Source organism: Bos indicus, chromosome 6 (assembly GCF_029378745.1).
Source record: "Bos indicus isolate NIAB-ARS_2022 breed Sahiwal x Tharparkar chromosome 6, NIAB-ARS_B.indTharparkar_mat_pri_1.0, whole genome shotgun sequence".
Classification (NCBI taxonomy): domain Eukaryota; kingdom Metazoa; phylum Chordata; class Mammalia; order Artiodactyla; family Bovidae; genus Bos; species Bos indicus.
Genome location: NC_091765.1, coordinates 46790046 through 46817415, shown reverse-complemented (window position 1 = coordinate 46817415; position 27370 = coordinate 46790046). Strand labels below are relative to the sequence as shown.

The 27370-nt window shown below is 34.1% G+C and overlaps 1 protein-coding gene across 5 annotated transcripts in view; it reads right to left on the bottom strand.

The window, feature by feature from the left end:
- TBC1D19 (TBC1 domain family member 19) overlaps positions 1–27370 on the bottom strand; it is a 156936-nt gene that overhangs the window by 76252 nt on the left and 53314 nt on the right. For all 5 annotated transcript variants that reach the window (XM_019962555.2, XM_070791250.1, XM_070791252.1 and 2 more), the window contains 7 exons: positions 26760–26834; positions 25646–25709; positions 24423–24469; positions 20452–20562; positions 11794–11866; positions 8081–8119; positions 6174–6286 (listed from right to left, as the gene is read on the bottom strand). In XM_019962555.2, the coding sequence (XP_019818114.2) occupies positions 6174–6286; positions 8081–8119; positions 11794–11866; positions 20452–20562; positions 24423–24469; positions 25646–25709; positions 26760–26834 (522 nt within the window). The remainder of the gene's footprint in view (positions 1–6173; positions 6287–8080; positions 8120–11793; positions 11867–20451; positions 20563–24422; positions 24470–25645; positions 25710–26759; positions 26835–27370) is intronic.

Sequence of the window (27370 nt, the reverse complement as noted above, 5' to 3'; positions counted from 1 at the left end):
ATAATATTATACTTTAATGTTTCCTAGTGAACGTAGCAGAAAAGCTGTTTAGAGTTATGTTGCTTTTTAAAAGTAAAAAGTTTAAAATTGCAAACTGATATATGACCATTAAAATAAGTGAAACAATCTAGAGCTGGATAAAGAAAATACTCTTTTTTTCTTCCCTCCCACCACACTGAAGAAACTAATGTTATTTATATTTGTATTAATAACATTATTTGTAATTTATATCCTTCCATACTTTTCTCCATGCTTATATAAATATATAATCATACTTAAGGGTTTTAGCTGTTGTTTGTTAACATAAAATGGAATCATACTATACTTATTTTTCAGTTTCTAGTGATGTATCACGGTCATCTCTCTCTGTCTTTTAAATAACTATCAACACATAAACCTTAATATTTTTAAAACTGCACTACAGATACATTATGATTTATTTAACCATTCCCCTATAGATGGCTACTCAGGTTGTTTCTAGTTGTTTGTTGCTACAAATACTACAATAAATATCCTCATGCACATATGCCTTTCCTGAGCGACTTGCACCATTTTCACTTTTCCATGGGTAAAAATAGTGGTTATCTTACTGTTGTATTAACTTAGACTTTCTCAAATACTAATAAAGTTGACTTTCTTTCATATGCTTATTGGCCATTTGAACTTTCACTTCCATGGTTTACATATTTTTCTGTTAGATTACATTTATTTCATTAATCTGTCAGATTCTTTATCTATACTGAGGATTAACATTTGTCATTTGGGTTACAAATACCTTTTCTTCATATTAATATGTTTTGTTTTTGTTTATGGTATACACTGACAAATTTTTCAAAATTCTTTATGGATTTAGGTTTTCTTGCTTGCCTTAGGCAAGGCTCTCCTACACCACATATTTATGTAAATATTTTCCTAATTTTTTCTAAAATTGATATTTTAAATTTACATGTTTATAACCTACCTGGAATTTATTTTAATATTTTGTAAGCCAAAGGTCTGATTGTTTTCTTTCAGAAGGATGGTTATCAGCATCATTTATAAAATAAATCATGCATTTCCAATTGAAATAAAACTTCAACATTTCTCTATCAGAAATAGATTCAGTAGGCAGAAAATCAGTAAGGTCCAAGTTGAACTCAACACCACCACCAATAAACTGGATATGATGGACACCTATACGCTACTTCATCCAACAGCAGCAAAACACACATGATTCTCAAGCTCACATGGCACATTCACCAAGACGGACCACATTCTGGGTCATAAAACATGGCTTTAACAAATTTAAAAGAATAGAAATCCTACAGTGTCTGCTCTCCGACCCACCGTGGAGTTAAACTAGAAACCAATAACAGAAAGATAACTGGAAAATATCCAAATACACGGAGATTAAACAACACACACATGGGTCAAAGAAGAAATTTCAAGAAAAATTTCAAAGTATTTTGAACTAAATGAAAAGGTAACATCAAAATTTGGGGAATGCAGTAAAAGCAATGCTTAGATGGAATGTATAGAATTAAATGCAGGCATATATTAGAAAACAAGAAAGACCTAAAATAAACAAACTAAGTTTCTACCTTAGGAAATTAGGAAAAGAAGAGCAAATTAAACTGAAAGTAAGCAGAGGAAGAGAAATGATAAGAATAGAGCATAAATAAATAAAATTGAAAACAGGAATCAATAGAGAAATATCATTGGAACCAAAAGTTGGTTCATTGAAAAGATCAAGAAACAATGATGAGCCTCTAGCTAGGCTAATTAAGAAAAAAAGAGAAAGGACACAAATTACCCAAATCAGAAGTGAAAGATCCTTTGAACATTAAAAGGATAATGGAGGAATACTAGGAATACTTCCCTGCCCACAGATTTGATAACCTAGATGAAATGGATCAATTACTTGAATAAGATTTTGCTGAAAATTTGCTGAAATTCACACAAGAAGAAACAATGTGTATAGGCCTAGATTTGTTAAAGTAACTCATTTAATAATTAATAACCTTCCAAAACAGACAGTACAAAGCCCAGAGTGGTTCACTGGTGAATTCTACCAAACATTTAAGGGGGAGATTCTGCCAGTCTTCTACAATCTCCTTCATAGGACAGAAGCAGAGGGAATACCTTTTAATTCATTCCATTACCCTAAAAGCAGACAAAGACATTATAAGAAAACAATTTATAAAATAAAACAATCACCAGTAATAGAATATTTAAAGAGTACTTTGTATAAGCTCTGGCAAATAGACATTTAAGAGCAATAAATTATGATTATAAAAGCAATCTTTGAAAAACAAAGTAGCCCAAATTTTTAGCATCAGACAATAATTTTAGTATATGTATCTATTTGGTCTTTTATTCAGACTTAGACTATCCATTTAACTAAAGAGAAGAAGAAAATATATACTTAAAAAATCAAAGAACTCACAAAGAGTCCTAAAATTTTATACTTAATTGTTCAGTAAGCATTTAGATGAGCCTATCATTTTTAGGTACTGTACAAGATACTGACATTAAGATGGTGAAGAAGAAAACAATTCCTGTCCCCAGGTACTCAATCTAGAAAGAATGTGAACTTGTTAGTTGCTTGGTCGTGTCTGACAGGCAAAAATACTGGAGTGGGTTGCCATTTCCTTCTCCAGGGGATCTTCCTGACCGAAGGATTGAACTTGGGTCTCCCATACTGCAGGAAGATTCTTTATCATCTGAGCCACCAAGGAAGCCCCAATCTAGAAAGGGAGGCAGACAAATAAAGTAAGAAGTATGATATATGTTTCTTTGACTTGAGTCCTTGCTCCTGCCCTGGTTATGGCAGGAGGGAAAAGAAGGAAGTATCTAACAGGAGCAGAGATGGAGTCGGGAGAAGGCACGGTAGAGGAGAGGTGAGGAAGCTTTCTCAGGAAAGGTGATGGAATAAGCTGCACATGAGAGAAGAGCAGAGTATCCAACAAGAGAAAAGTCTGAGACTTTTTTTTTTTCAGGGAGAGAACAGCATGGTAGAGAGACAATTCAACATTTCTTGGATGACCATAAATGCACTGAGGTGAAGATTATGCCTTTTCTTTTAGACATCATGAGTCTGATATACTTCTGGAGCATGTGTTAAGAGTTCTGTAGGAAACTGGAAATAAAAGTTTTAGAGTTAAGACAATGATTGATTGAAAACAGAGTTGGAGCCATTACAGAAAGAAATGATTGGTGAATCAGTCTAAGGAAAATGTGCAGAATGAAAAAAAGATCAAAACTGAATTCTGAAAAACACAATCACTTAAGGTTTGTACGGGAACCCAAATGCAGACTTGAAAAAAAAACCAAAAAAAGAGGGAAATAACTAAAAAAAAGGATGAACTAAATTAAAGACCAAGAATATTTCAAGGACAGAGTAGATAATAGTATCAAATGCAGTAAAATGCAAAGACTAAAATGCGTCCACTGTTCTTGACATCTTTAGCTAGGACAGTTATCGTTATTTGGTAGAACGTATACCAGAATAAGGTAGATTGAGTGATTATGGGATTAAGAAAGTAGGAGCATTCAGCATAGAATTTTCTTTCACATGATTTAGATATAAAAGTAGAGTTCACAGGTTTCATGGAAAGAATTTGGATAAGTTCTTTCTGATGACTTATGTTTTCTCTGGTTAAGAGAAAGTAATATCTTTTACTAAGATTGTGAAAAGCAGCGGTTGAGGAGAGTGAAGGACAGAAACAGACAGTGGGAAGACTAGGTAAGTGTGACCAGAAAGATCTAGGATGATCAGGCATTGCTGGAGATCTTTAGGTCAGGCTGTGGAGAACCTTGTTGTGAAATCACTAAAGGAAATCTTAAATGTTAATACTCATCTTGACTATTTTATCAGTAAGTAAGAACTTAGAGCAAAGTAAAAGAAAATTTTCTATCTTCTTTTAATTAGCAAACTGAAATTAAGCAAAAATTTAAATATGCATGTTTGCTAAATATGGATATTTGATCCAGAAATCTATAGAAAATATATAAAGACAACGCTTTTAAGCTTATCACATATTTTCTTAAAAAGAGAAAAAAAATCAAAGTTAAATAATGTTCTAATAAAAGTATTAAATAAACTAACTGCTAGGAACTCAAAGCATTAAATACCAAGTCTTTCTAAGAAGGTAAGATTTTTAAAACAGGTTTATGGGTGTGAAATTTGAAATATTCTGTTTATGTATCTCCTTAACTATGATACATTTGCATGTGTACCTTATTTTAAGTGACTGAAAAGTAATTGAACAAAACATTCTGATAAAGAATTCTTTGTAAGAAGTATTCTCCCTCCTCTAATATACCACCTAAACAATTATTTTGGAGTTGCTATAGTGTGTGCAGGTCACACTTTTACAGTGAATATAAAAGTGTAAGGTATAGAAAGTGTTTTATTCAATAAAATCAAGATTGCCTTTCTGATATGAATTTCTATTTACAGATCTGTCATTTTGAGTACAGAAAATCAAGATCATTATTAACTCCAGAATGCAAGTGTAAAAACAGCTGTTGAACATTATAACAATCATTTTGGATTACTACTTTTATTCTACAGTGATATTTCTAGAAAAATTCTAAATCTATTTTTGAAATGGAAGTAGTTCCTCTGCAGAGACAGGACTTGTTAACTTAGCTGCTGGTCGATGAAGTTGGTAGGTGATCTAACTCTGATCTATACAGTCAGATCAGAACAAGAATTACTACCTCTTTTACAAGAGCTGATGCACTAAAAAAAGGCCCAAAGTACACTCTAAAGTGTTTTGTCAACTGTTACTTTTAAAGTGTCACCTCAAAAGATCAGCAGTATCATTTGGTTTAAAATTGCTCTAAAATAAAGCACAAAGCTTATTCTTTCAAAAAGGAAGCAAGTGATTTTTGATAGTGCTGTTTACAGAGGGAGATTTAAAATACATATATATGCATGCACATACACACACATAAGCATACATACATAATTTGCAAAGGCCAGAGGTATAGCTTTTATAATACTTATGTTAGTGCTTGATTTTCTTAAAAACAGCATTATTATAAATTATGATTAATGTATGATTAATATCATATAACTAATTTATTAATAATTATCACTATTATATGTAATTTTAATATATGTGTATAATTAGATATGTATATAGTTATAATATATGTGCCTAAATTATTACATATTATAAATTATGATTAATTTACAGTTATATGCAATATATAATTATTACTGCTACCATCAGTGGTGGCCTGTTACATCAGGTACTGGGTTAATAAAAGACTTACATTTTATTTAATTCTCATAACCACTCTATGATATAAAAATTATTACCCATATTTAAGCATAGGTAACTTGAGGCTTGAAGAAATTTTTCTCACTCAGCAACTTATTTCAAATAAGTTGGGGGAGCTAGGAGTTGAAACTAGGTCATATGATTTCAAAGAAAACCCATGTTTTTAACCACTGTCTAGTGAACTATTAGTTTGCTGTAACTATTAGTTTGCTATTTATTAAAATATTTAAATCAATGATTTGTAGATCAATGGGCTTAAGCAAAAAAAAATTTCTCTAAAATATTTCAAAAAGAATATGTTACATATTTTTTCTTTATTGAATCTATTACCTGTCTGTTGGTGATTTCTCTTCATTTTCATTTTATTTCCTAAAATAAAATGTTCTTATACTTAGAAAAATAACATTCCCACATAAAATGTCAATTTTTAGAACTATAAAAATGGTGCATATTTTCAAAGTAACTGTAGGGACAAAGTACTCATTTACATACACTGAGCAGTCTGTCTTTATTTCACCCTGTTCTAATCCCCAGTTCCACCACACATCCTCACTGACCTACACTGGTAGACTCCACTTATTACAATTGTATGGAATTGGCCAAAAAGCTCACTGGATTTTTCTACAAGATCTTTACAGAAAAACCTTAATGAACTTTCTGGCCAACCCTACACTTATTGTTTGGGTATAGGTTCACACTATCCAATTAATTATTAATAATAAAAACATATATAATAAATACATAGTGATTAAATTATGTATTAATCTTAGAACTCTAAACTACAGTGCATTTGAAAATTAAAAAGGGGATACATATAAGACTAAGAAAACATATTTCTGTTTTGAAACACGGGTCTTTGAAGAATAAATATCAAATTTGGTTCATCCTTCTTTCTCTTACCTCAGGGTGACTGGAGATATTCAAAATGAGAGCCCATAGTTCAGCTCTCAGGGCTGTGGGACTTCCTTGTCTGATATACTGTTGAGCAGCAGCACTATCTTGTTCTGTTAAAACTGTTAAAAGTATATTAGAATCTCATTAGAAAATGTGTAATGTAAGAAATACATTGAAATCTTTACAATTTTTTTTAGGAAGCTAACATTTCATCTTTGTATCTTACATAATTAAAACATATCTTGGCAATCTTCTTTTACTCTCTGATTTTTGATGTGGTCTTATTTACAGTCCTGTATGTTTTAAGCCTTAGGTTCCTCCACCTCCTACCTTATCTGAAAGTTTTTTTAATGTAAGTACCTTGAATTCCTGTGCTTTAACTATAGTTTCATGGATCTGCCACTAATGATGCATATATATAATAAATTTGGGATTTGAAGATCACATCAAATCATACCTCAGAAACCATAAATTTCTTAAGCATATTCTACTAAGTCATGAATGTTCTAGTATTTGGAAGTAGTAAGCTATCTGAAGTATTACGACTAAGAATTCTACAAATGTAGATATCCATTCTATTAGATGATCTTTTAACTATCTGCCAAAATCAACAGAAGAAGTGAAGAAGTGAAGATGCTGAGTCGTGTCCGACTCTTTGCAACCCCATTGACTGTAGCCTACCAGGCTTCTCCGTCTATGGGATTTTCCAGGCAAGAGTACCAGAGTGGGTTGCCATTTCCTTCTCCAGGACAATGAACAGAAAAGAGGAATTTTTTAAGAACTGAAAACACAAAGGATCCAATAACATTTTAAGGCTCCAAATTATTCAGAAGTGGTCAAGTTCTCAAAATTAATATATTATCCTTTTGTTTTAATTTTTATTTTAAAGAAAATATTAACTATTAAATCTAGAAATTAAGTCCCCTTCCAAAACAAATAAAACCAAAATATAAAAAAGTAAAAACAAAAGAAGAAACACTAGACATCTGCTAATACTTGTCTAACAGTACTGTTTTCTTATATTCTTAAAAGAAAAAGGAAAAAACCTTACACTAAATGAAAATGAGAAGACCAAAAGAAACAAAGGGACCCTTTGAAATAAAAAGATGAAACATATCCTTTAACTTGCAATTATATTTAATGAAAATATCAAATCATATAAATACAGTCCTCTAGATTCTGAAAATTGAACTAAGGAGTTTAGACCATGATAATATAACTGTCAGAAGGTTCATTCTGACACAAAGACTTATCTGCACTTCATATTTCAAAGACTGAACTGGATTTATATAAACAAGGAAAAGAATCTTCAAAAGATGGGGAAAATTTATTCTCCAGAATGCTGACAGCTGCTCAGTTATTAAGTCCTGCCACTGTGAACAGTCACCAGGAAGCGTGGCAGTCATCACTTTCTCCTGATGCAGGAGCATATTCCTATTAACGTTAATGAGAAGGGTGTGGGCATATCAAAGAGAGAACCTGACTCTGATTTTAAAATGAAATTCTACTGTTGAATGGATTAAGCTAATACCCTTGAGAAATGTGTAGCTGCATTTATCTTTTGTTTTTTAGTGAATCATCTGTGTACTTCTTTATCTGCTGTTTATTGATAAAGCCAAAGTGATGCATTTCCCCTCTTTATAAAGATTCCTATTGTTTTATCTACATTGTTAATTATGATTCCTTTTTAGGTCTTTAGCTTTTCAGGGATTAAATTTCAGATGAGGGCATATGATGCAGACATTTACTTAAAACTGTCTCATTTTCAGAAGTTAAAATAAGTTTAATCAAAAGCTTATCTTTTTCTCAAGAGGAGGAGATGTATACTAAATAGCTGATTCGTGTTATTTCACAGCAGAAACCAACACATTGTAAAGCAATTATCTTCCAATTAAAATGTTTAAAAAGCTTACCTTTTTGCCCAATACGTACATGCTCATTTTCAAAAAGCTCTAAAAATGATAAAATAACATTTTTAGACACAAATATAATCAGCCACATTTAGAATAATATTATGTATATTTTTCTAGTATTGATGCTTCTAATTATTTTCAAAGCTGGAATAGCTCTACAGGAAACTATAAGAATATACGTAGAAAAGTCTTTTTTCTAAGTTGTTTGAAGTTTATAGAAATTAAAAGAAAATTAAGTATATTTAATCAGAAGAAAAAAATTGATAAACTAACTTCCTTTGTTAAAATAGTATAAAATACCTTCTCATAACACAAATTTCTGTCCATTCATCTTTAATTTTTTTCCCCTAAAAACAAAACTTATTGACAGCTTCATTTGCAAACCCCTACTTCCACTCTAAACTAGCATGAAAGCATACCTAATAAAAGCGTTAATACTATATGGGTAATCCCACTATAAAAATGCCATTTTAAAAGGTTATATGGGGAAAAAAAATTTTGCTTTTAAAGTACCAATCATAATAGAAAAAAAACAAAACAAAACTCCTAAACTTGGTCATATTCAACCCAAGAAACTTCTGTTCATCAAAGACATCACTGAGAGTGAAAAGGTGAGTCACAGAGTGGGAGAGTATATTTGCAATATGTATCTATCCAGCGAAGGTCTTGTACTTAGAACACAGAAAGCACTCCCAGTAAGTCAACTTAAAAAAGACAACTATCCAATGCAAATATGCAGAAGATGTGAACAGGTTCTTTACAAAAGAGGTAATCCAAAGGACCGATAAACGTATGAGAAAATGCTCAACCATGTTAGTTATCAGAGAAATGAAATTAAAACCATTATGAAATACACAACCACCACAATGGCTAAATGCAAAGGAAATGGAGCAAATAAGCTTCTCATACAAAGGTGGTAGGAGTGTAAATCAGTCCAACCACCTTGGAAAACCATTTGGCAACACCTACGAACACTGAACGTATGCACACCCTACAACAGTTAGCAGCATTACTCTCACTATGAATCCTAACGTCTGCCTATATGTACCAGGAGACTTACACAAGAATACTCACAGCAGCACTACTGTAATACAGTCAGCCCTCCAAATCTGTAGGTCCCACATCTGTGGATTCAACCAACCTCAGACTGAAATATTTTTAAAAAATTCTAGAAAATTCCAAAAAACAAATCTTGAATTTGCTGTGTGCTAAGTTCTAAAAAGCAAAACTTGAATTCATGTGAATGAACTGACATTGGCATACCCTGCTGTAGTCTCCCACCATGTCATGGATTCATGCTGCTTGCCAAGGAAAGCTATAAGGTCAGTAAAAATGAACCAAGCATTTGCAAAATAAAGCAGAAAGAAGCTGAAGTATTAGTGCTGCCCCTACAATTGCAAAAATGGTCTCTGGTTCATGGTAAAATGCTTACAAAGGTATTAAGTGTGTGGCTGGAGGACATGTCACAGAAGCATATTCCTGTTGACAGCAAGATGAGGTGTGAAAAAGCACTTAGCCTCTGTGAGCACCACTATGAGGGGTTGAGGAGAATGGAGTCTGAAGCTCACAAGGGATGGCTGGCTAGCTTTGTGAAGTGCTGCAACCACAAGAACTTAGAGATCATGGGAGAATCAGCATTGGCTAATGCAGGGACAGCTTCGGCATTCCCAGAAGAGCTCAAAAAACTTACAGAAGAGATAGGCTATCTTCCAGAGCAGATCTTCAATTGTAATGAAGTGGGCATGTTCTGGAAGGAGATGCCCAATAACACCTATTTCCATAAGAATGTAAAGCAAGCCCCAGGGTTCAGGACCTGGAAAAATCACCTTATTCTGGTGCTGTGTGGTAATGCAGCAGGTCATGTGATCAAGCCAGGCTTCATCTACTGAGCAAGCGATCCCCAGGCCCACAAGAACAAAAACAAAAATTGCCGGCCCATGTTCTGGCAATACGAGAAGGTTTGGGTGAAGGCCATTTTGTTCTTGGAGAGGTTCCTGTGCTTCATTCCTGATAGTAAAGGGATGAAGAGAAGGGGCTGCCATTTCAAGGTCCTCCTCTTAGCTGAGAATGCTCCTGGCCAACCCCAATCTCTCTGCTTCACCAACGAGAATGTGGAAGGCTGCTCCTGTTTCCTAACTCTCTGTCACCGCCGCAGCAGTCCATCCAGGTGACTTACCTCCACCTCACTTGCAAAAGGTTCCCCGCTGCCCTTGATGCTAACCCTGCCTGCAGTAGCAGCAGCAGCAGCCGCCTCAGTAGCGATTTATGAAAGAACTTCACAATTGCAGATGCAAGTTTGCCCACTGCAGAGGCTGTAGATGCCCTAAAGCCTGATGCATGCTGGAGGCCATTCTGGAATGAAGCAATCAGTGACTTGGGGACTTCCCCAATACTGATGTGGAAATAAAGAATACTTTGAATGTTTCAAGGAAAGTTTGGTAGGGGAGATTTCTCTGACATAACTAACTGATGACAATGTTGAGGACCACACAGAAGAGCATAGAGAAACCCTTACCAAAAAGGAACTTGAAGATACGCTGAAATCCTATAAACACACAAGGATGGTGATGATGATGATGACGTAGGAGATTTAGAGGAGGCAGAGTCGTCAATCTAGACACTTGAAAAATTTGCAGCAGTTTTTCAAATATGATTAGAGACAGAGAACATGTGTGTATGTGGAAGTGGGGATGGAGGTGGCAGAAGGGGGAAGGACAGAATGAGGAGGCAAGAGATGAAATTTGAATAGTAAAAACAGTGGTTATCTTTGACACAGGGGATCAAGATTGAAAGGGGGTAGGAAAGGACTTCATTTTATTGATCTGGGTGATAATTTAATAAGAGTGTCCAATTATAAAAATTTATTGAGCCATTCTCTTATGACACATGTACTTTCCTATATGCATTATACAGTAAAAAAGGTTTTAAAATGATAATAAAACATAGCTACATCTAGAGTTGTTTTATATATAAAACACATATAACACATAGTATATGCTCAATAACTGTTTATTATTATTATTATTATTATTAGCAACAATAATAAGTGGCCAACTTCCTTATCTTACAGTGGAAGAAACAAGTCCCAAAATACAAAGTGACTTTTCCAAGTCACACAAGTAGCCAGTGGCAGAGGAAAAGACAAGAGCAGCCCCATGGCTCCTGTCTATGATAATTAGTACAACAATATAGACCTTCCACATTTTAAGTCAATTTTTATTTCTTGTTTATTATGATTAAATATTAATCCAGTCTTTTATGAAAATATTGGCATTTAGGCACAAGAAAAGAGATGTTGGGGAAATGTTCTAGATGAAAACACACCACGTTTAAAACCTGTGTTTGTTTATACAAGATAGAATGTCAGTGTTCATTTAACTCGGTGATATGAAAAATAATAAAGATGGTGACGGCAAATAAAGGGAGCCACGAGTGCTGCCAATGAAAATGTTACCAACAAAATGACTTGTGTATGTCCTAGGGGTTTTCAAAGTTGTTTTAAAGACCCTCAAGTAAAAAGACAATATCTAGTTGAAGGCTAATAAATATACAAGATTCTATACAATAATTAATAGTAACCAAGGAGAGGCAAAAAGCATGTTAGTTGACAGATATTAAAAAGTTACTAGATTAATTTGGAAATGACAAGATAAACCTTGTTTTATCTAACTCTCATTTTCATTTATTATATGCCATATGGGAGAAATACTAACCAGGAGGCACTTGTGTAGAGTCATCTATACCCAGCTGTCCTGTAGTTAAGCCAAGTTCTACAAAGAATTCTTTCTGAAAAATAACACACAGAATTACCATACATCTCAGACTTTTCTACACGTTATTTAAAAGATAATCTTCACCTAGACATCAACTTAAATGAAAATCACAATGTAAAATAAATCTTTGCTTCATTCAAATATCTAAAAAAGAAAACGATATTATTGAACCTTTAAATAGTAATGCTTTACTCCAAAATTTTCCCTTTTCAGATAACAAACTAGTCAGTAAAAGTAAAGACTAATTACTCTTTTGAGTAAAGAACTAATAACATTCAAATCTTTCTTTAAACATACATATACAAATAGCACATGCAGTACTTATAAATTTTATTTTCTAAATTCATTGTCTAAAATTACCAATATAATTCTGTATCTGTGCTTTGTATGGTACTGTATTTCACTCAGCTCTTAATCAAATAAACACTGCAAATATCCAAAACAACTTAAATTAATTTTTAAGTAAAATTAGACTATCAAGTGCTCTGCTAAAATAAGAATAAATTAGATTTATTCTCCAGACTTCCTCTACTTATCTACTAATGCCTAAGGAAAGTAACCCTGTTTGTCTGTTTTTTTAAATACATAAGAACCTCATAGTATTCACATTATTTTTATTCCCTAAGTAATTAAATATTTCTATTAATACTTGCCTCAGTCTTTTGTCATTATTCTAATTGCTAAAACCAAACTTCCTTCTTCTTTAAAAATGGAATTAGTTTTAATCCTTCATAATTATCTATGATTATTTAAATTAGTGATTTGTGTCCCTCATAAAACAGTTATTCAGCATAACATATATTTTATTTTTTTATAGATTTTAAATAAGTGTCATTATATTTCAATCTTTTAACTAAAAACTTGATTTTTATCTATATCTTAAAAAAGCACTGCAACTTATGTTACCAATTTTGGTAACTAAAGAGATAAAAATTTACTGCTTTGGACTATTTTTTATTCTATATCAGTAGTGTAAGTGTTAGTCACTCAGTCGTGTCTGACTCTGTGACCCTATGGACAATAGCCTGCCAGGCTCTTCTGTCCATGGAATTCTCCAGGCAAGAATACTGGAGTGGGTAACCATTCCCTTCTCCAGGGGATCTTCCTGACCCAGGGATTAAACCTGGGTCTCCTGCATTGCAGGCAGATTCTTTACTGTCTGAGCCACCAGGGAAACCCTGGGCCCTAATCTCAGATTTTCTTCTTTATGAACATGTATTACCTTTTCTGCAACCTCTATCAAAGCATATAATTACATAGTATTGAAATTATCTTTTTACTGTCCATTTCCTCACTAGCCTGAAGCTCTTGGAAGACAGTCCTATCTCTTACACACATTTGCACCTCCAATACTTAGCACAGTGCTTAGTGACATGTAACAAGGGGGAGTTAATAAATAGTGAACCACTCTACTGAGCTCTAGTTCCAACCTGCTGCCTGTACCTGACTGAACAGGAATTAGTGTGCAACTTCTCTTTAGAGTTAATACATTTTGGTTTCAAGAAATTCCCTTTCGGCAAGATAGAGGTACAGGATTAAGAGATATAAACTACTACATATAAAGTAAATAAGCTACAAGAATATATTGTACAACACAGGGAATATAGTCAATATTTTATAACTATAAATGAAGTATATCACCTTTAAAAATTGTGAATCAACACGTTGTACACCTGAAACTTATGTAATATTGTACATCAACTATACCTCAAAAAAAATCCTTTTTAATATGCATGAGTCTGCATAACACTGTGAGCTAGGTTTGAGGGCCATCTATTATAGGATCATATAAGACTCACTGAGTCTCACCAAGTTCAGTACTCACACAGACAGACCAGGGTTACAGATATACCATGCACTCTGGAGGTAGAACCATTATCAGCAGCCACATGATTCAGGAAATGGGGACAACCATCCCTAATGCCTGAAGACATTAAGTATGGTCACAGTTTTTTGAAAATCGGTCACAGGATTCTGATTCTCCAATAGCTAAGAATTTATCTACACCAGCTCCAGGTCCCCTCAGACAGACAGAAGGCATAATTAGTCCCACTTACAACATGTAAAGCTGAGCACCAAAGAATTGATGCTTTTGAACTGTGGTGTTGGAGAAGACTCTTGAGAGTCCCTTGGACTGCAAGGAGATCCAACCAGTCCATTCTAAAGGAGATCAGCCCTGGGATTTCTTGGGAAGGAATGATGCTAAAGCTGAAACTCCAGTACTTTGGCCACCTCATGTGAAGAGTTGACTCACTAGAAAAGACTCTAATGCTGGGACGGACTGGGGGCAGGAGGAGAAGGGGACGACAGAAGATGAGATGGCTGGATGGCATCACCGACTCGGTGGATGTGAGTCTGGGTGAACTCCGGGAGTTGGTGATGGACAGGGAGGCCTGGCGTGCTGCGATTCATGGGGTTGCAAGAGTCGGACACGACTGAGCGAATGAACTGAACTGAAACCTTTTCATAAATCATCATTTCCTGCTTCTTTACCTAGCAAACGCCCTCAAACTATTTCAAATGTCAGTACCTCTGAGAAGACCTTCTACACTTCATGAGAAGAATCTGCCACTTCCTCTTCTATACAGCCATATCACTTTGTATAAACCTCTCCTAAGAGGACTTCTAACATCTTTTAAAATAATGTCTTAAAAATAGTTTTTTATGACAGTTATAGTACTAATGCTTAACATTTACTGCTTACTATGTTTCAAGGACCGCTTATATGCTTTATATTTATATATTAATTTCTTAAGGCTGCCATTTTAAAAAGTACCATTAATTGCTGCTGCTGCTGCTAAGTCGCTTCAGTCGTGTGTGACTCTGTGCGACCCCATAGACGGTAGCCCACCAGGCTCCCCCGTCCCTGGGATTCTCCAGGCAAGAACACTGGAATGGGTTGCCATTTCCTTCTCCAATGCATGAAAGTGAAAAGTGAAAATGAAGTTGCTCAGTCATGTCCGACTCTTAGCGACCCCATGAACTGCAGCCCACCAGGCTCCTCCGTCCATGGGATTTTCCAGGCAAGAGTACTGGAGTGGGGTGCCATTGCCTTGGCTAGCTTTAAAAAACAGAAGGGTGCTTCCCTGGTGGCTCAGACAGTAAGCATCTGCCTGCAATGCAGGAAACCCAGGTTAGATTCCTGGGTCAGGTAGATCCCCTGGAAAAGGAAATGGCAACCCATTCCAGTATTCTTGCCTAGAAAATCCCATGGACAGAGGAGCCTGGCAGGCTACAGTCCATGGGGTCACAAAGAGTTGGATACGACTGAGCAACTTCACTTTCACTTTAAACAATAGAAACTCCCAGTTTCTCACAGTTCTGGAGGCTATTAGTTCAAAATGTTAACAAGATCATGCTTTCCCTGAAGGGTCCAGGAAAGAATCTGTTCCATGTCTTTCTCTTAGCTTCTGGTGTTGCTGACAATTGCTGGTGTTCCCTGGCTTATACATGCAACACTCCAATCTCTTCCTGTCATACTACATTCTCCTTGTGAGTCTCTCTTCTCCTCTTCTTTTAAGGACACCAGTCATATTGGATTTTGAGCTCACCCTACTCCAGTAAGACATCATCTTGATTTCATTGCACCTGCAAGGGTCCTATTTTAAATGAGGTCACATTTACAGGTATTGGAGGTCAGGATTCAACATAACTTTTGGGGGGGCCACAAGTCAACCCATAACATATCTTAAGATATTGATCAATACTTTTATGAGATACTATTATCCATATATTGAACAAGAAAACTAAAGCTCAAGGTTAAGAAAACCTGCCCAAGGTCACACAATCAGTGAGTGGTACAGCAAGAGGTTAAACTAGGTTAGTTGGCTTCAGAATCTAATTATCTAACCACCATGCTATGCTATCTTTACATACATTAAACATAAGTCAAATCAGCTAAAAGACTTAACAACAACCATAACAAAACATTAGTTCCCTATTTATGCACTCCTCTTCAACACACAAATACACACAATCACAATTATTCCACTACGCAGGAACAACCACTTTCAGCATTTTTCCTGGTATTCATATCCATATTTTGGAAATCCTCTGGTGGTCCAAGGGTTAGGAATCCACCCTCTCACTGCCAAGGGCCTGGGTTCAATCCCTGGCTGGGCAACTAAGATCCCAATAAACCATGCAGCATGGCCAAAAAGCAAACAAACACACATCCATATTTCAAGTAACAGGTACATTCTGCTATTCTAAATTTAGCAGTTTCAAATAACTATTAAATCTGTTAGTGATAAATGTGGATTTTTAGCTCAGTACATTCTCTTTTCCTCCCTCTATCATTCCAATATATGTATATATCAATGCTTAATTACATCTATATTAAGAGTTTGTTGTTATTATTATTTCAATATTACTCACTGCTGAGGAATGTAGTATGTTACAAATGTTTCCTTTCTTGTACTTTTTTCCATACAGTCCATACTTTTTCACTTATGCATTTTCTCTACTTACCTCTCCCTCCTCCCTTCTGCATGTGGTTAGCACGTCATCAGGTCATCTATATTTTTGGGGTTTTTCTTGCAAGTTCTCATCATGGAACCCTACAACCTCCTGCTCCAATATGGATTGCTCTGCTCTGGTCCTGTTGCACAGACAGGCCTGGAAATTCTCTTCACTGGCATTCTGGAACTTATTCTACTCTTAGGTTGGAAATCCCATTTCCTAGATCCTCTATTTCACTCTTTTTGTTTATGATCTTGTTTTAGAGCATTTCTACCAATAGCTCCATGAATTAGAATATTTTAGGTCATGTACATCTGAAAACAGATACTTCAACTTCACATTTGATTGACTGGTGGTTATATACAGAATTCTAGGCTTGAATTCATTTAGATTTTTAAAGGCTTTACTTAAAAATCCTCTGGCTTCCAGTCTTCCTGCTGAGAAGTCAGATGCCACTCTGATGCCTGAAACATTATATATACTCTGTTCTTCCATAAAAAGTTTTTAGTCTTCTCCTTTTCAGGTGCCTTGCTATGGGTCTTCTTTCATTCATAGAACTGGGTACTGGGTAGGTCTTTTCATAATGAAGATTCCTGTCTTTCAGTTCTTGAATTTTTTTAACTCCTTGGCTTCTGTATTCTCTTTCTGGAACTCCTACTGGCCAGGTGTCAGCCCATCTGGACTGACCATCTAATTAAACAAATCTTTTCCCATTTATTTTTCATCTCATTGGCTTTTTGCTTTTACACTGTCTTCTGATAGAGATTTCCTGGGCTTTCTACTGATTTTTTTTGTACACCATATTTTTTATTTCCCTAACTCTCTACCCATTTTTTTTGCACATCATATTTTTGATCCCTAAAAGCTCTTTTTCACTTTCTAATGTCTTGTTTTGTTATTCTAATGAAATTCTGTTCCTGTTTCATGAGTAATATCTTCTCTCTGAGAATATTAATGTTTCCTTTAAGTCTTCTATTGGGAAGATACAGTTAACAAAAGGTTAACCTCTTTGTCCACGTGAAGATTACTTTGTATTTACCTTCTCTCAGCACTGTTGCCCTGAAAATGTACTGGATTATGAAAAAAAAATTGTGGAGAGGAAAGCCAGCTACATAACCAGCAATATAATTTACTGGAAAAAAAAAATGACACTTGACTGTTACATTTCATCTGAAATGAAGGACTGTAAGTGGACTAAAGAACCTATTGGAAAACACAGGCCTTAGCTACCTGGTGTGCCTCTTGAGAGGACTTGGAAACTGTGCTCATGTGCATTACAAGAAACAGTTCCCATTGCGTGTGAGATTTTCCTATGCTGTACCTACATAACCTTGTTACTTCCATGTGCAAGCATTCCTTGTAGGGGCTAGGAAGTAGCAGCTGGTAGCTGTAAGGACTTCCAATGAAGATCTACATGATATATTGACATGCCATGTTTTCTGTTCTGTATCTCTCTACAAATCTAATTGAGCCTTATACCAGGTTTTGGCCTATTGTATCCTGCAAGTGTAGACGTAAATTCAAACCTGAAGTAACTATATTGGTGGTCATAATAATTACTCATTTCCTAAATTGGCTATTTCTTCTTCCTTATTTTTCTCTGCAGGGTCTGTTTTAGTTTTGAGCTGTGCTTTTCAAATTGTAAAATTTCAAATATCTGGAGAGCCTAGGCTGGTCAGTCATATTTCGGATTGAGGCAATGAACAATTGACTGGAATCTCTGTCTGTGAGGCCTGGGCAGAGTATGATGGGCTTTAGTCTGAAAAATTTATTTATAGACAGCCAGCTTTCACCTTCTTTCTTTTGGTCAACCTTCACTTAATTCTTGTTTTCAATACAATGCTTCATTCCTATTCAGCTCTACATTTGAGGTCTCTGAGTTCATGGCCTTTCTGCAATGATTATATATACCTCTGGTCTCCTGTTGGGGAGGAGGAGTCACCAGAAAATGAAGGATGGGACAAGCCTGGGGATCTAAACCCTTTTATACAATCTCTATGTCTCCTCAATGCCTTCTATCACATGTGGTATCTCCAATTCCTCATTCTTTGCAAAGTTCCAGGGAGAAAATCATCTGGTTTCTTGTATCAGTTAGAGTCCAGTCAAGAAATAGAAACCATATCAGAAGTGTGAACAGGGAAAAACAGAATTAACAAGTGCAGAAAGCAACTGTGGCTTCTAGGCTGAAGGAGAGTGAACAAAGGAAGGAATAACTCAGGAAAGGTCCCCCGCGTCCTCAAAACTGAGATTCAGACTTTTAAGGAGAGGGTGTGCCTACCCCAGGAACATGCAGACCAGAGGTGAAGAACAATCTTGCCAGTGAGTACAGGCTGGAGCTGGTTGACTAAGGGCTGCTAAGTTGAATACTACTGGGTCTTCTGTTTGCTGATCTGCTGGCTTCTGTACATGGCAAGTCCCTTTATCCTACTATGGTCTTGCAATGTCTCTCCAGAATCCGCTACTGACAAAGCCTAATGTCAAGCTAGTTGGCAAAAAGGAAATGTTTACAAGGTCCAGCTCCAGTATAATAAAACAGGATTTAAAAAAAAAAAAGGTAGGTTTGCAAACCACAAATGGTCAGAATGGTCATCACCAAAAAGTCTATAAATAATAAATGCTGGAGAGGGTGTGGAGAAAAGGGAACTCTGCTACACTGTTGGTAGGAATGTAATTTGGTGCAGCCACTATGGAAAACAGTATGGAAGTTCCTTAAAAAACTAAAAATAGATTCATGATATGATCTAGCAATCCCACTCCTGTGCATATATCAAGAAAAGACAAAAACTCTAAATCAAATCATAGCAGCACAATTTATAACAACCAAGACATGGAAGCAACCTAAGTGTGCATCAACAGATGAATGTATAAAGAAGATGTGGTATATAGATGCACAAAGGAATATTACTTGGCCATGAAAAAGAACAAAATATTGCCATTTACAGCAACATGGATGGATCTAGAGATTATCATACTAAGTGAAATAAGTCAGACAAATACTATATCACTTATATGTAGAATCTCAAAAAATAAAACAAATGAACTTCCTTACAAAACAGAAATAGACTCACAGACATGGAAAACAAACTTACAGTTACAAAAGGGAGAAAGAGAGAGGTAGGGATAAATTAGGAGTATGAGATTAACATATATGCACTACTATATATAAAATAGATAAATAACAGGATTTACTATATAGTACTGGGAACTATATTCAATATCTTGTAATAACCTATAATGGAAAAGAACCTGAAAAACAGTATGTGTGTATATCTGTGTGTATGTAACTAAATCACTTTGCTGTACACCTAAAACTAATACAATATTGTAAAGCAACCATAGTTCAATTTTTTTAAAAGGTAGATTTGGAGCTGAAAGGTAATAAATTGATTACCATCACACTTCTCATCCATACCTCCCACCTTTCAGAAGCAATAAGGCTTGATCTTCTTCTTCACGTCTGAGTCATTCCTCATTCTCCCATCAGTTCTCTATGTTAATACTTTAAAATTTAGTTGTTTCTTAGTTTCACCAAAGACAATATTTACATTTCTGCGCTCCTTACTATTTTGGGGTAATTAACAAAAGAAAGACTGGTGGTAATTTCTTAACTTCTTTGTAAGGAAATCTCTCCACTTTACTACAATTATTCTATTTTAAAACTAATTTCCTTACCAAAATGTGACAATCTGCAGAGCAAAGATAGTCTTTAACTCATCTTATGTTCTTTTATCTCCCTCAGTGTCTTCCATATTAGGAGCTTAAAGAAAGGTTGGTTGAAATAAATGAATGTATATTCCTTAAAATTTTTAAATAAAATTCACAATTTGTTTCAATCAGTTTTATAGCTACACATCAGGCACTGAAATCCCAATAAGAGGTCTTATGAGTCTATGCTGTTTATTAAAATAAGAATTAAGCAAAAGCATTTATAGGTCAATGAAAACTCACCTTTAATCCTACTAGCAAAGCAACTCACTCTCTACAGAACATATTTACAATAAAAAAGAAAATTTTCACTTTATTCATTTATTTAGTGAGCAGATTGTCCTACTACTTTAAATATATGTTGAACTAAAATATTTTTCCAATGGTTACCCTCTAAAATATATTAATTTATTTTGAACTACCTATACTTACCAATTCAGGGATGTCTTTTACTTTGAGAGGAACTTGGATTAAACCCAAATGAGTCCTGAAACTAAGAGAATCACCACTTTCATAATTTGGGTTGCGAAGATTAATTAATACCTTTAAAAACAAATCCAACGAAATTGGTTAGTTTCTTTATACAAAATTCACACTTATAAAATTGGCAGTGATATTCTTAGTATATCACAAAATTAAAAATTATTTGGGTTATGCTTATACTTTAATCACATTCTGAACACTATAAAATTGAGTTAAAATGTTGAAATACCATAAACATGTTTTCAATTTAATATTCCAACAGATGACCTATCAAATACTAAAAAGTTAAAATTTCAGTTATAAAGAAAAACTTTTTGATGTTACGAAAAAATTAAAATTGTTTGAATATAATATTTTACAAGGAAAAATGACAGAAAAATTTAAACTGCTTGATTTCAGTATTTGCCAGGGAAAAACTTCAGAACCAACTCTAACACTTTTAAAAATAGATGCTGAAAAGTTTCTAGAAAGACAGTGGAATAACATCATATGGTATTGCTTCTAAATCAAATCCAAAGGTAAAAAAAAACTTTTTCAGAAGCCAAACTAACAAGAAATATTTTTCAAAATTAAAAATCTTGGATATTTGCGTATCCTTTAATCTATGAATCTCACTCCTGTGAGTATGATTATGGAAATAATTAAAACTGCTTGCAGAGATAGTGCAAAAAAAAAGGTAAAGGAAGTGTTGTTTATAACAGAAAAATATTATGCATTTAATATTTTAAGACATTCAATACTAGACATTTAAGATGTTTAAGACTACTTAAACATTACGGTAGAGGAAATTACCTATATAAATTATGTTTTATGTATATAAAATATAGTTAAATATGCCACAATTAATAAATAACACAATGTTTATTAAATTAAAAATTACAGTAGTGTTTATTGCTGTATGATGATATTATAAGTAATTTTTGTTTTAAATTTTCTTCTTATATGTGTTTTCTTATTTTTCTAACAACATGTATTTTAGGGAGAAAATAATAATAATTTCCAAAAATATTTTTAAACTGCAACTCTGAAGGGAAAGAAACCAAGAATTCAGTGAAGATTATAATGACAGAAACACCAGCATATCTGAAGTAGGCATTAATAACCTGATAACTAATGGCTGACAAAATTAAATATATCACAAGTGCAAAAGAGTTGCCTAAAATTTCAAACACTAAATCAAAGCTAAAAATATCAAAGGAATTTATTTTTTAAAAATGTTTTAGCAAAGAACCAACAGTGTTAAATATAGACTAATATAGCACAATACAATTTTAGTCTAATTATGCAAATAAGGGATCACAGTGCATGGAAAACTTAAAAACATAGAATTGAAAAGAAAAACTATGAATACATGGGCAATAGAAAAGAAAAAAATATTAGAAAAGCAGAAACGATAAGGAAGTGATTATAGAAAACTTTTCTTGAGCTAAAGAAGAATCTCAGTATGACTAATAAAAGAATCAATTTAGCAATAGTCCTTAAGTAAACAGAGTGCTATGATTATTAAGAAGAAAACATAAAGTTAATTATATAAGAATTATATGAAATTTAAGTGCTAGGAAAGGGATGAGTTTGAGAGAAACCTTTAATAATCTAAGAGAAATAACACTAGCAGTATAAAGGCAGTTTCAAAACAAAGTAACTTCTCTTTTAAGTTAAAAGGAGACTGTTTATAATTCTAAAAGGCTCGAAATGATTTCTAACAATGCTGGCAAACTTGTATCTGAGAAAACAGGTTCAGAAAAAAAAAAAAATGCAAAAGATTAAATCATTCATTTACTCATTCACTCAACACTTATTTACTGAGCAACTATGTGGTAAGCACTGTTACACCTGTTTGAGAGAGAGTAGTTTAGGACAGGATCAACTTGCAGCTGGTTTGTGGTAGCTCCTATCTTAGCTTCAGGGACATCTAGCAGTGACCCTTGGCCAAAATGGGATGAAATGCACTAACTAGTCATTTATAATGTGCTACTTAATGTCCCCTGGAGGCATTCCATATCAATTTATTTACTGTTTATTGAAAATGTATAGATTGATAGTTTGTACCTGAATTACCAGTAGGGTATAAAAGACTCATTAGAAAGCTTGTGCTGTAACTTGTATCTTGCACGTACCTTGGTGATTCATAACCCAAAGGCAAAGTGCATCCTGTGTAACTGAGAAAGGGCTGCAAAGTGCATCCTGTGTTACTGAGAAAGGAGCTGGGACTGGAAATTTCTATTTCTTTGTATTTGCATGTGCTTTCTTTCTCTTGCTGAAAGAAAGCTTTATGTGGGTGTATCCTTGTGGCTGAAATCTTGTATGTCTTCTCAGTTATCTGATTTGGCTCTGTGTGACTGTTGCAGCGGGGAACAAAGCTTCCATGTTACAGAATAAAGGCGGCAATAGGCAAAATAGGAAATCAGTATGTTATATGATGCTGAAGGTTATGGAGAAAAACAAAGCAGAAAAGGGTTATAAGGAGTTCCAAGAGGTGAGCCAGGGAAGGATCTGGTGAGAAGGTAACATTTTTTTGTGTGTGTATATGTTTAAATTTTTCCCATGAATGTTCTTTTTTAAACTGAAATACAGTTGACATACAATATTGTGTGAGTTTCAGACTGTACTAAAAGTGATTTGACATTTGCATACACTATAAAATTATCACCACAATAAGTCTGTATCTCTCCAAAGTTATTACAATACTATTGACCATATTGTTTATGCTGAGAATATGACATTTAAGCAAAGACATAAGGGAATGTGAGGGAATGGACACACAAGTATCTCGGGGAAAAGCAATGCAGGCAGAGAAAACAAGGAGCAAAGACCCTCAAATGGGAGAAAGCCAGGAGAAAGTAAGCAAGCTAAAGCAGCTGGAGTAGAAAAATCAGGAGGAAAAGTAATGGGAGATGAACTCAGAGAGGTGATGGGTATCAGATCAAATAGGGTGTTTTAGGCCACTGTCATGACTTTGGGTTTTAAGTAGAATGAGATAAGAAGCCACTGGATACCAGAAGAGTGGCTTCTTCAGAATAGTATTTACAAGGCTTCCTCTAGAAACTCTGCTAAAAATAAATTCTAGGTGGGGAAGTGTAGAAGCAGTAAGAGCAATTAAGAGGCCTCTGAAATAGTCCAGACAAGAGATGGCAGCTTGGATCAGCAACTTAGGAATGGCAGTGATGAGAAGTGAATGGATTCTGGACATACTTCAAACGTAAAGCTGAAAGGATTTCCTGGTGGATTACATATAAGGTACAAGAGAAAAAAATGGAATTAAAGATGAGTGAATTAAAATAATGAGTGAGTTCTAACTGCCTACTAAAGAGTTCCTCTTCAATGTCAATACCCTCTCAAACTTAATTAAGTGCATCATCTTCACTAATGGACCTGTGTCTCTTTCTGTATTCTGTATCTTAAGTTAACTCTGCCTAGTTATCCAACCTAGACACTTAAAGGTCATCTTTATCTTTTCTTTTTCTCATACTCCCTAGATCTAATAAATTCCCAAATCTTTTTAAAAATCTGTTAAATTCTCATCTTGTTAAATTCAAGTCTGTTGATGTCTTTCCATTTTGAATGCTGTTCTCTTAGTTCAAACCTTTATCATGCCTTGTCTGAACTGCTACAACAGGGAGAAAAAGAAAAAAGAAAAAGATTCACTGAGCACCTATTGTGCTAGCCAGCAGGCTACATGATTTATAGTCGCTAATTTTTAATCAAATCTTCTTGATTTACTTCCCTCTAATCTTTCCACACTACCATGTATTTTCCCAGAGCAATTTCCAAACACAAATCTGATAAGGTTATTCCATTGCTTTCATGGCTCTGGGGCTTCTTATATGGTGATTCTTCTGCCTGGAGATGTTTTTTAATATCATCATTTCTTTTGCATTTTTACCTCATTAATATACATATATTTAACCAACAGAACCTACCTCAAGAAAATCCTTAGGTGCATAAACAGGTCTGAAAAGGCTTAAATCTAGAATTAATAAGACAGATTAAAGTAGAATTTCGGTTACAATATACAAATCCTTAATAATAATAAATTATAACGGTTCTTTCATATTGTTATGCAGCTAGGTTAATTCAAACATTTGCAGAATATCAATTATTTGTCATACACTGTGTTAAGCACTGTACTAACAAAAACAGAAAGTCCCTTCCCTTGATAGTCTAGATAGCATATTCTAGAAGAAATTGAAGAGTCCTCTCTTCCATAAATTTGTAATGGAGCATTTGTAATTGAATTGGAAAACAATGTCAATATCATATGAAAGTTCTACATGAGAATTCTCAAAGTACTTAGAACACAAACAATAAATTCTCAGTGAATCTGTAGTTGTACTGAACTGCTCTCCCTTTTGAACTTTCTATAATACACTGCTTCCTTTGTGCATGCATGCTTAAATGCGACTCCCCACTCAGGGATCGAACCTGCATCTCCTACATTGCAGGAGAACTCTTTACCACTGAACCACTGCGGAAGCCTCAGGTTATATTGAACTATTCTTCCTTCTGAATTTCTATAACACACTGCTTCCTTTATGATGGCTCAAAATTTTCTGCAACCTCCCCAGGCCCCAGCTATTTTTTAAGAAAGAGTGGTGAAGAATTATGTACATGTCTACCTAAACAATTATTTTACATATATCAATAATTAATTTATACATATATTTATCACTCATTAAATGTTTTTTAAAATTGATAGACTCAATTTTAAACATTAAAATGAACCAAAATAAATTCTTAAAAACATTTTAAAACATTTTAAAGGTCTTAAAACTTTTCAAAATGTAACACATTTTAACATCTCAATGTAATTAAAGCTTGAGATTTATCTTAATTATGAGCCTAAGAAATCCACTGAATGATTCTAATTTATCCTTTCATAAAAATGTTTTCAAATGCTGATTAAAAAAATAACTGATTTAAATATTCTCAAAATAACGGAGCACAGTGACTAAAGCTGGGAATTTTTAAACTGCAAAGTAGAAGTTTAAGCAAAAAAAAAAAAAAAAGATGATAATAAATCAGTGAGAAGGGAAGTTGCTATCTTTCCAAAAAGAACTTGTTAATAATGTTATTTTGGATCCACAATTAAAAGAACAATTTTTTTCCCACTACCACATTTTGAAAATATTTTTTTCATATGTACCTGGTTCATCGGTTCCCATTTCATTCCATTTATTGAGAAGTTCTTTCTGTTCTCCAACTGGCCTCTAAAAAAGGTAATTTTAAAATTGGTTTCGTTTTGTGAAGTTAAGCAATGCAGCTGAAAAATAAGAATCAATACCTTATCTAAAAGCTTATATAAGCTACCATAACACAAGAAAAAATAATTTCATTACATATGATTAGCTTTTCTGGGAATTACATTTAATGTTATTTAACTATTACATTGTATGCAGTCTTAATGGCTCGGTTAGAATATGGTACTAATGAGTCTAAAATAGAAGGCAAATGACATGTGCTGGCCAGTAAAATTTCACAAAGAAAGACTGCTCCTCAGCCACATACTACATCTCTCACCCCATCCAGCAATCTCAGAAATGCATCACAAGGGGGCTGGCCAAGAGAGTGTGACTGTGAGTCAGTAGCATCATCTTCCTATATGAAAGACAGTATATTACACAATACTACATATTTAGACAGTTTTTCATATAAATTTATCCTCTTTTACACCATCCTTCTGGTGCCTTCAGTGACTTGTGCTTGGATATTATCCAATGTACATTCACTATATCTTGTCCAACAGCAGGGAATAAATAGGTGTAGGGAGGATGAAGTGAAGAGAAACTTGTTCACTCCTACTCTTGAACAGCTATAAAAGACCCAGAACATTGCTCACGTGGCTTTTCTCTCCTTTTCATCTCTCCCCTATCAAAGCCCAGAACTACAGATAAATGTTGAGTATTAGATCTAAATAGTTCTAGAGAGATGATAAATCATTCGGGTAAGGAGACTAAAGGTAATTAAAATCTTTAAAGTGCATTTATAACCTTTACAGACAAATCTCCAAATAATCTGTACTGTACAGCCTATATTTATTCTTGATACAGGTTTTTTTTTTTTTTTTTACAAAAAGCATTATAGCATATGCAATAGAAAACTATATAAAATACATCCACATAATTTACCTTTTATAGACTTTGGTTTCAAAAAGCTGTATACCAGTAACAAAAAAAAAAGATAAATCTGCCTAACAGTTATAATTTCATGATGCTTGCTAGTGCATGATTCACAATAAAATACTTAAGTGTTAAAAGTACCTTTCGTGCCAATGGAATACTCAGTTCAGTGCACATACTATTTAAACTCTTCAAAATTCTTTTTTCCCAACTTCCCTGAAACATAAGGAACAGTCTATTATTATTTTTGGTTAACAGTGCCAAAAGTGATTTTTAAAAAATTAAAGACATTATGAGTTATATAGAAATGGTGAAGTTGCTTGAGATTGGTTATCTTATTCACTAGATTACTCAACAAATATTGATTACTGCCTACTATGTGCCAGATACTATCCTTAGTGCTGTGAATAACAAAATGTCTCCATCCTCATGGAACTGACATTCTAGTGGAGGATTGGAATGAAGATAGATTAAAAAAATAAATCAACAAGTCAGATGTGGAAATAGCAGATTTTTAAAAAAAGGTAAGTTATATTTAAGTACTTTATAAATCTTTCATACTTGAGACTCCCATTAATGACCTAGTAAAATAAAATTTTATAGAAATTATTATATTGTAATTTTCCAAACATCTTTCACCCTAAATACTTCACTATGAATTTTTTAAGAATAAGAACCTAGCTGTGGTACATATACACAATGGAGTATTACTCAGCTATTAAAAAGAATACATTTGAATCAGTTCTAATGAG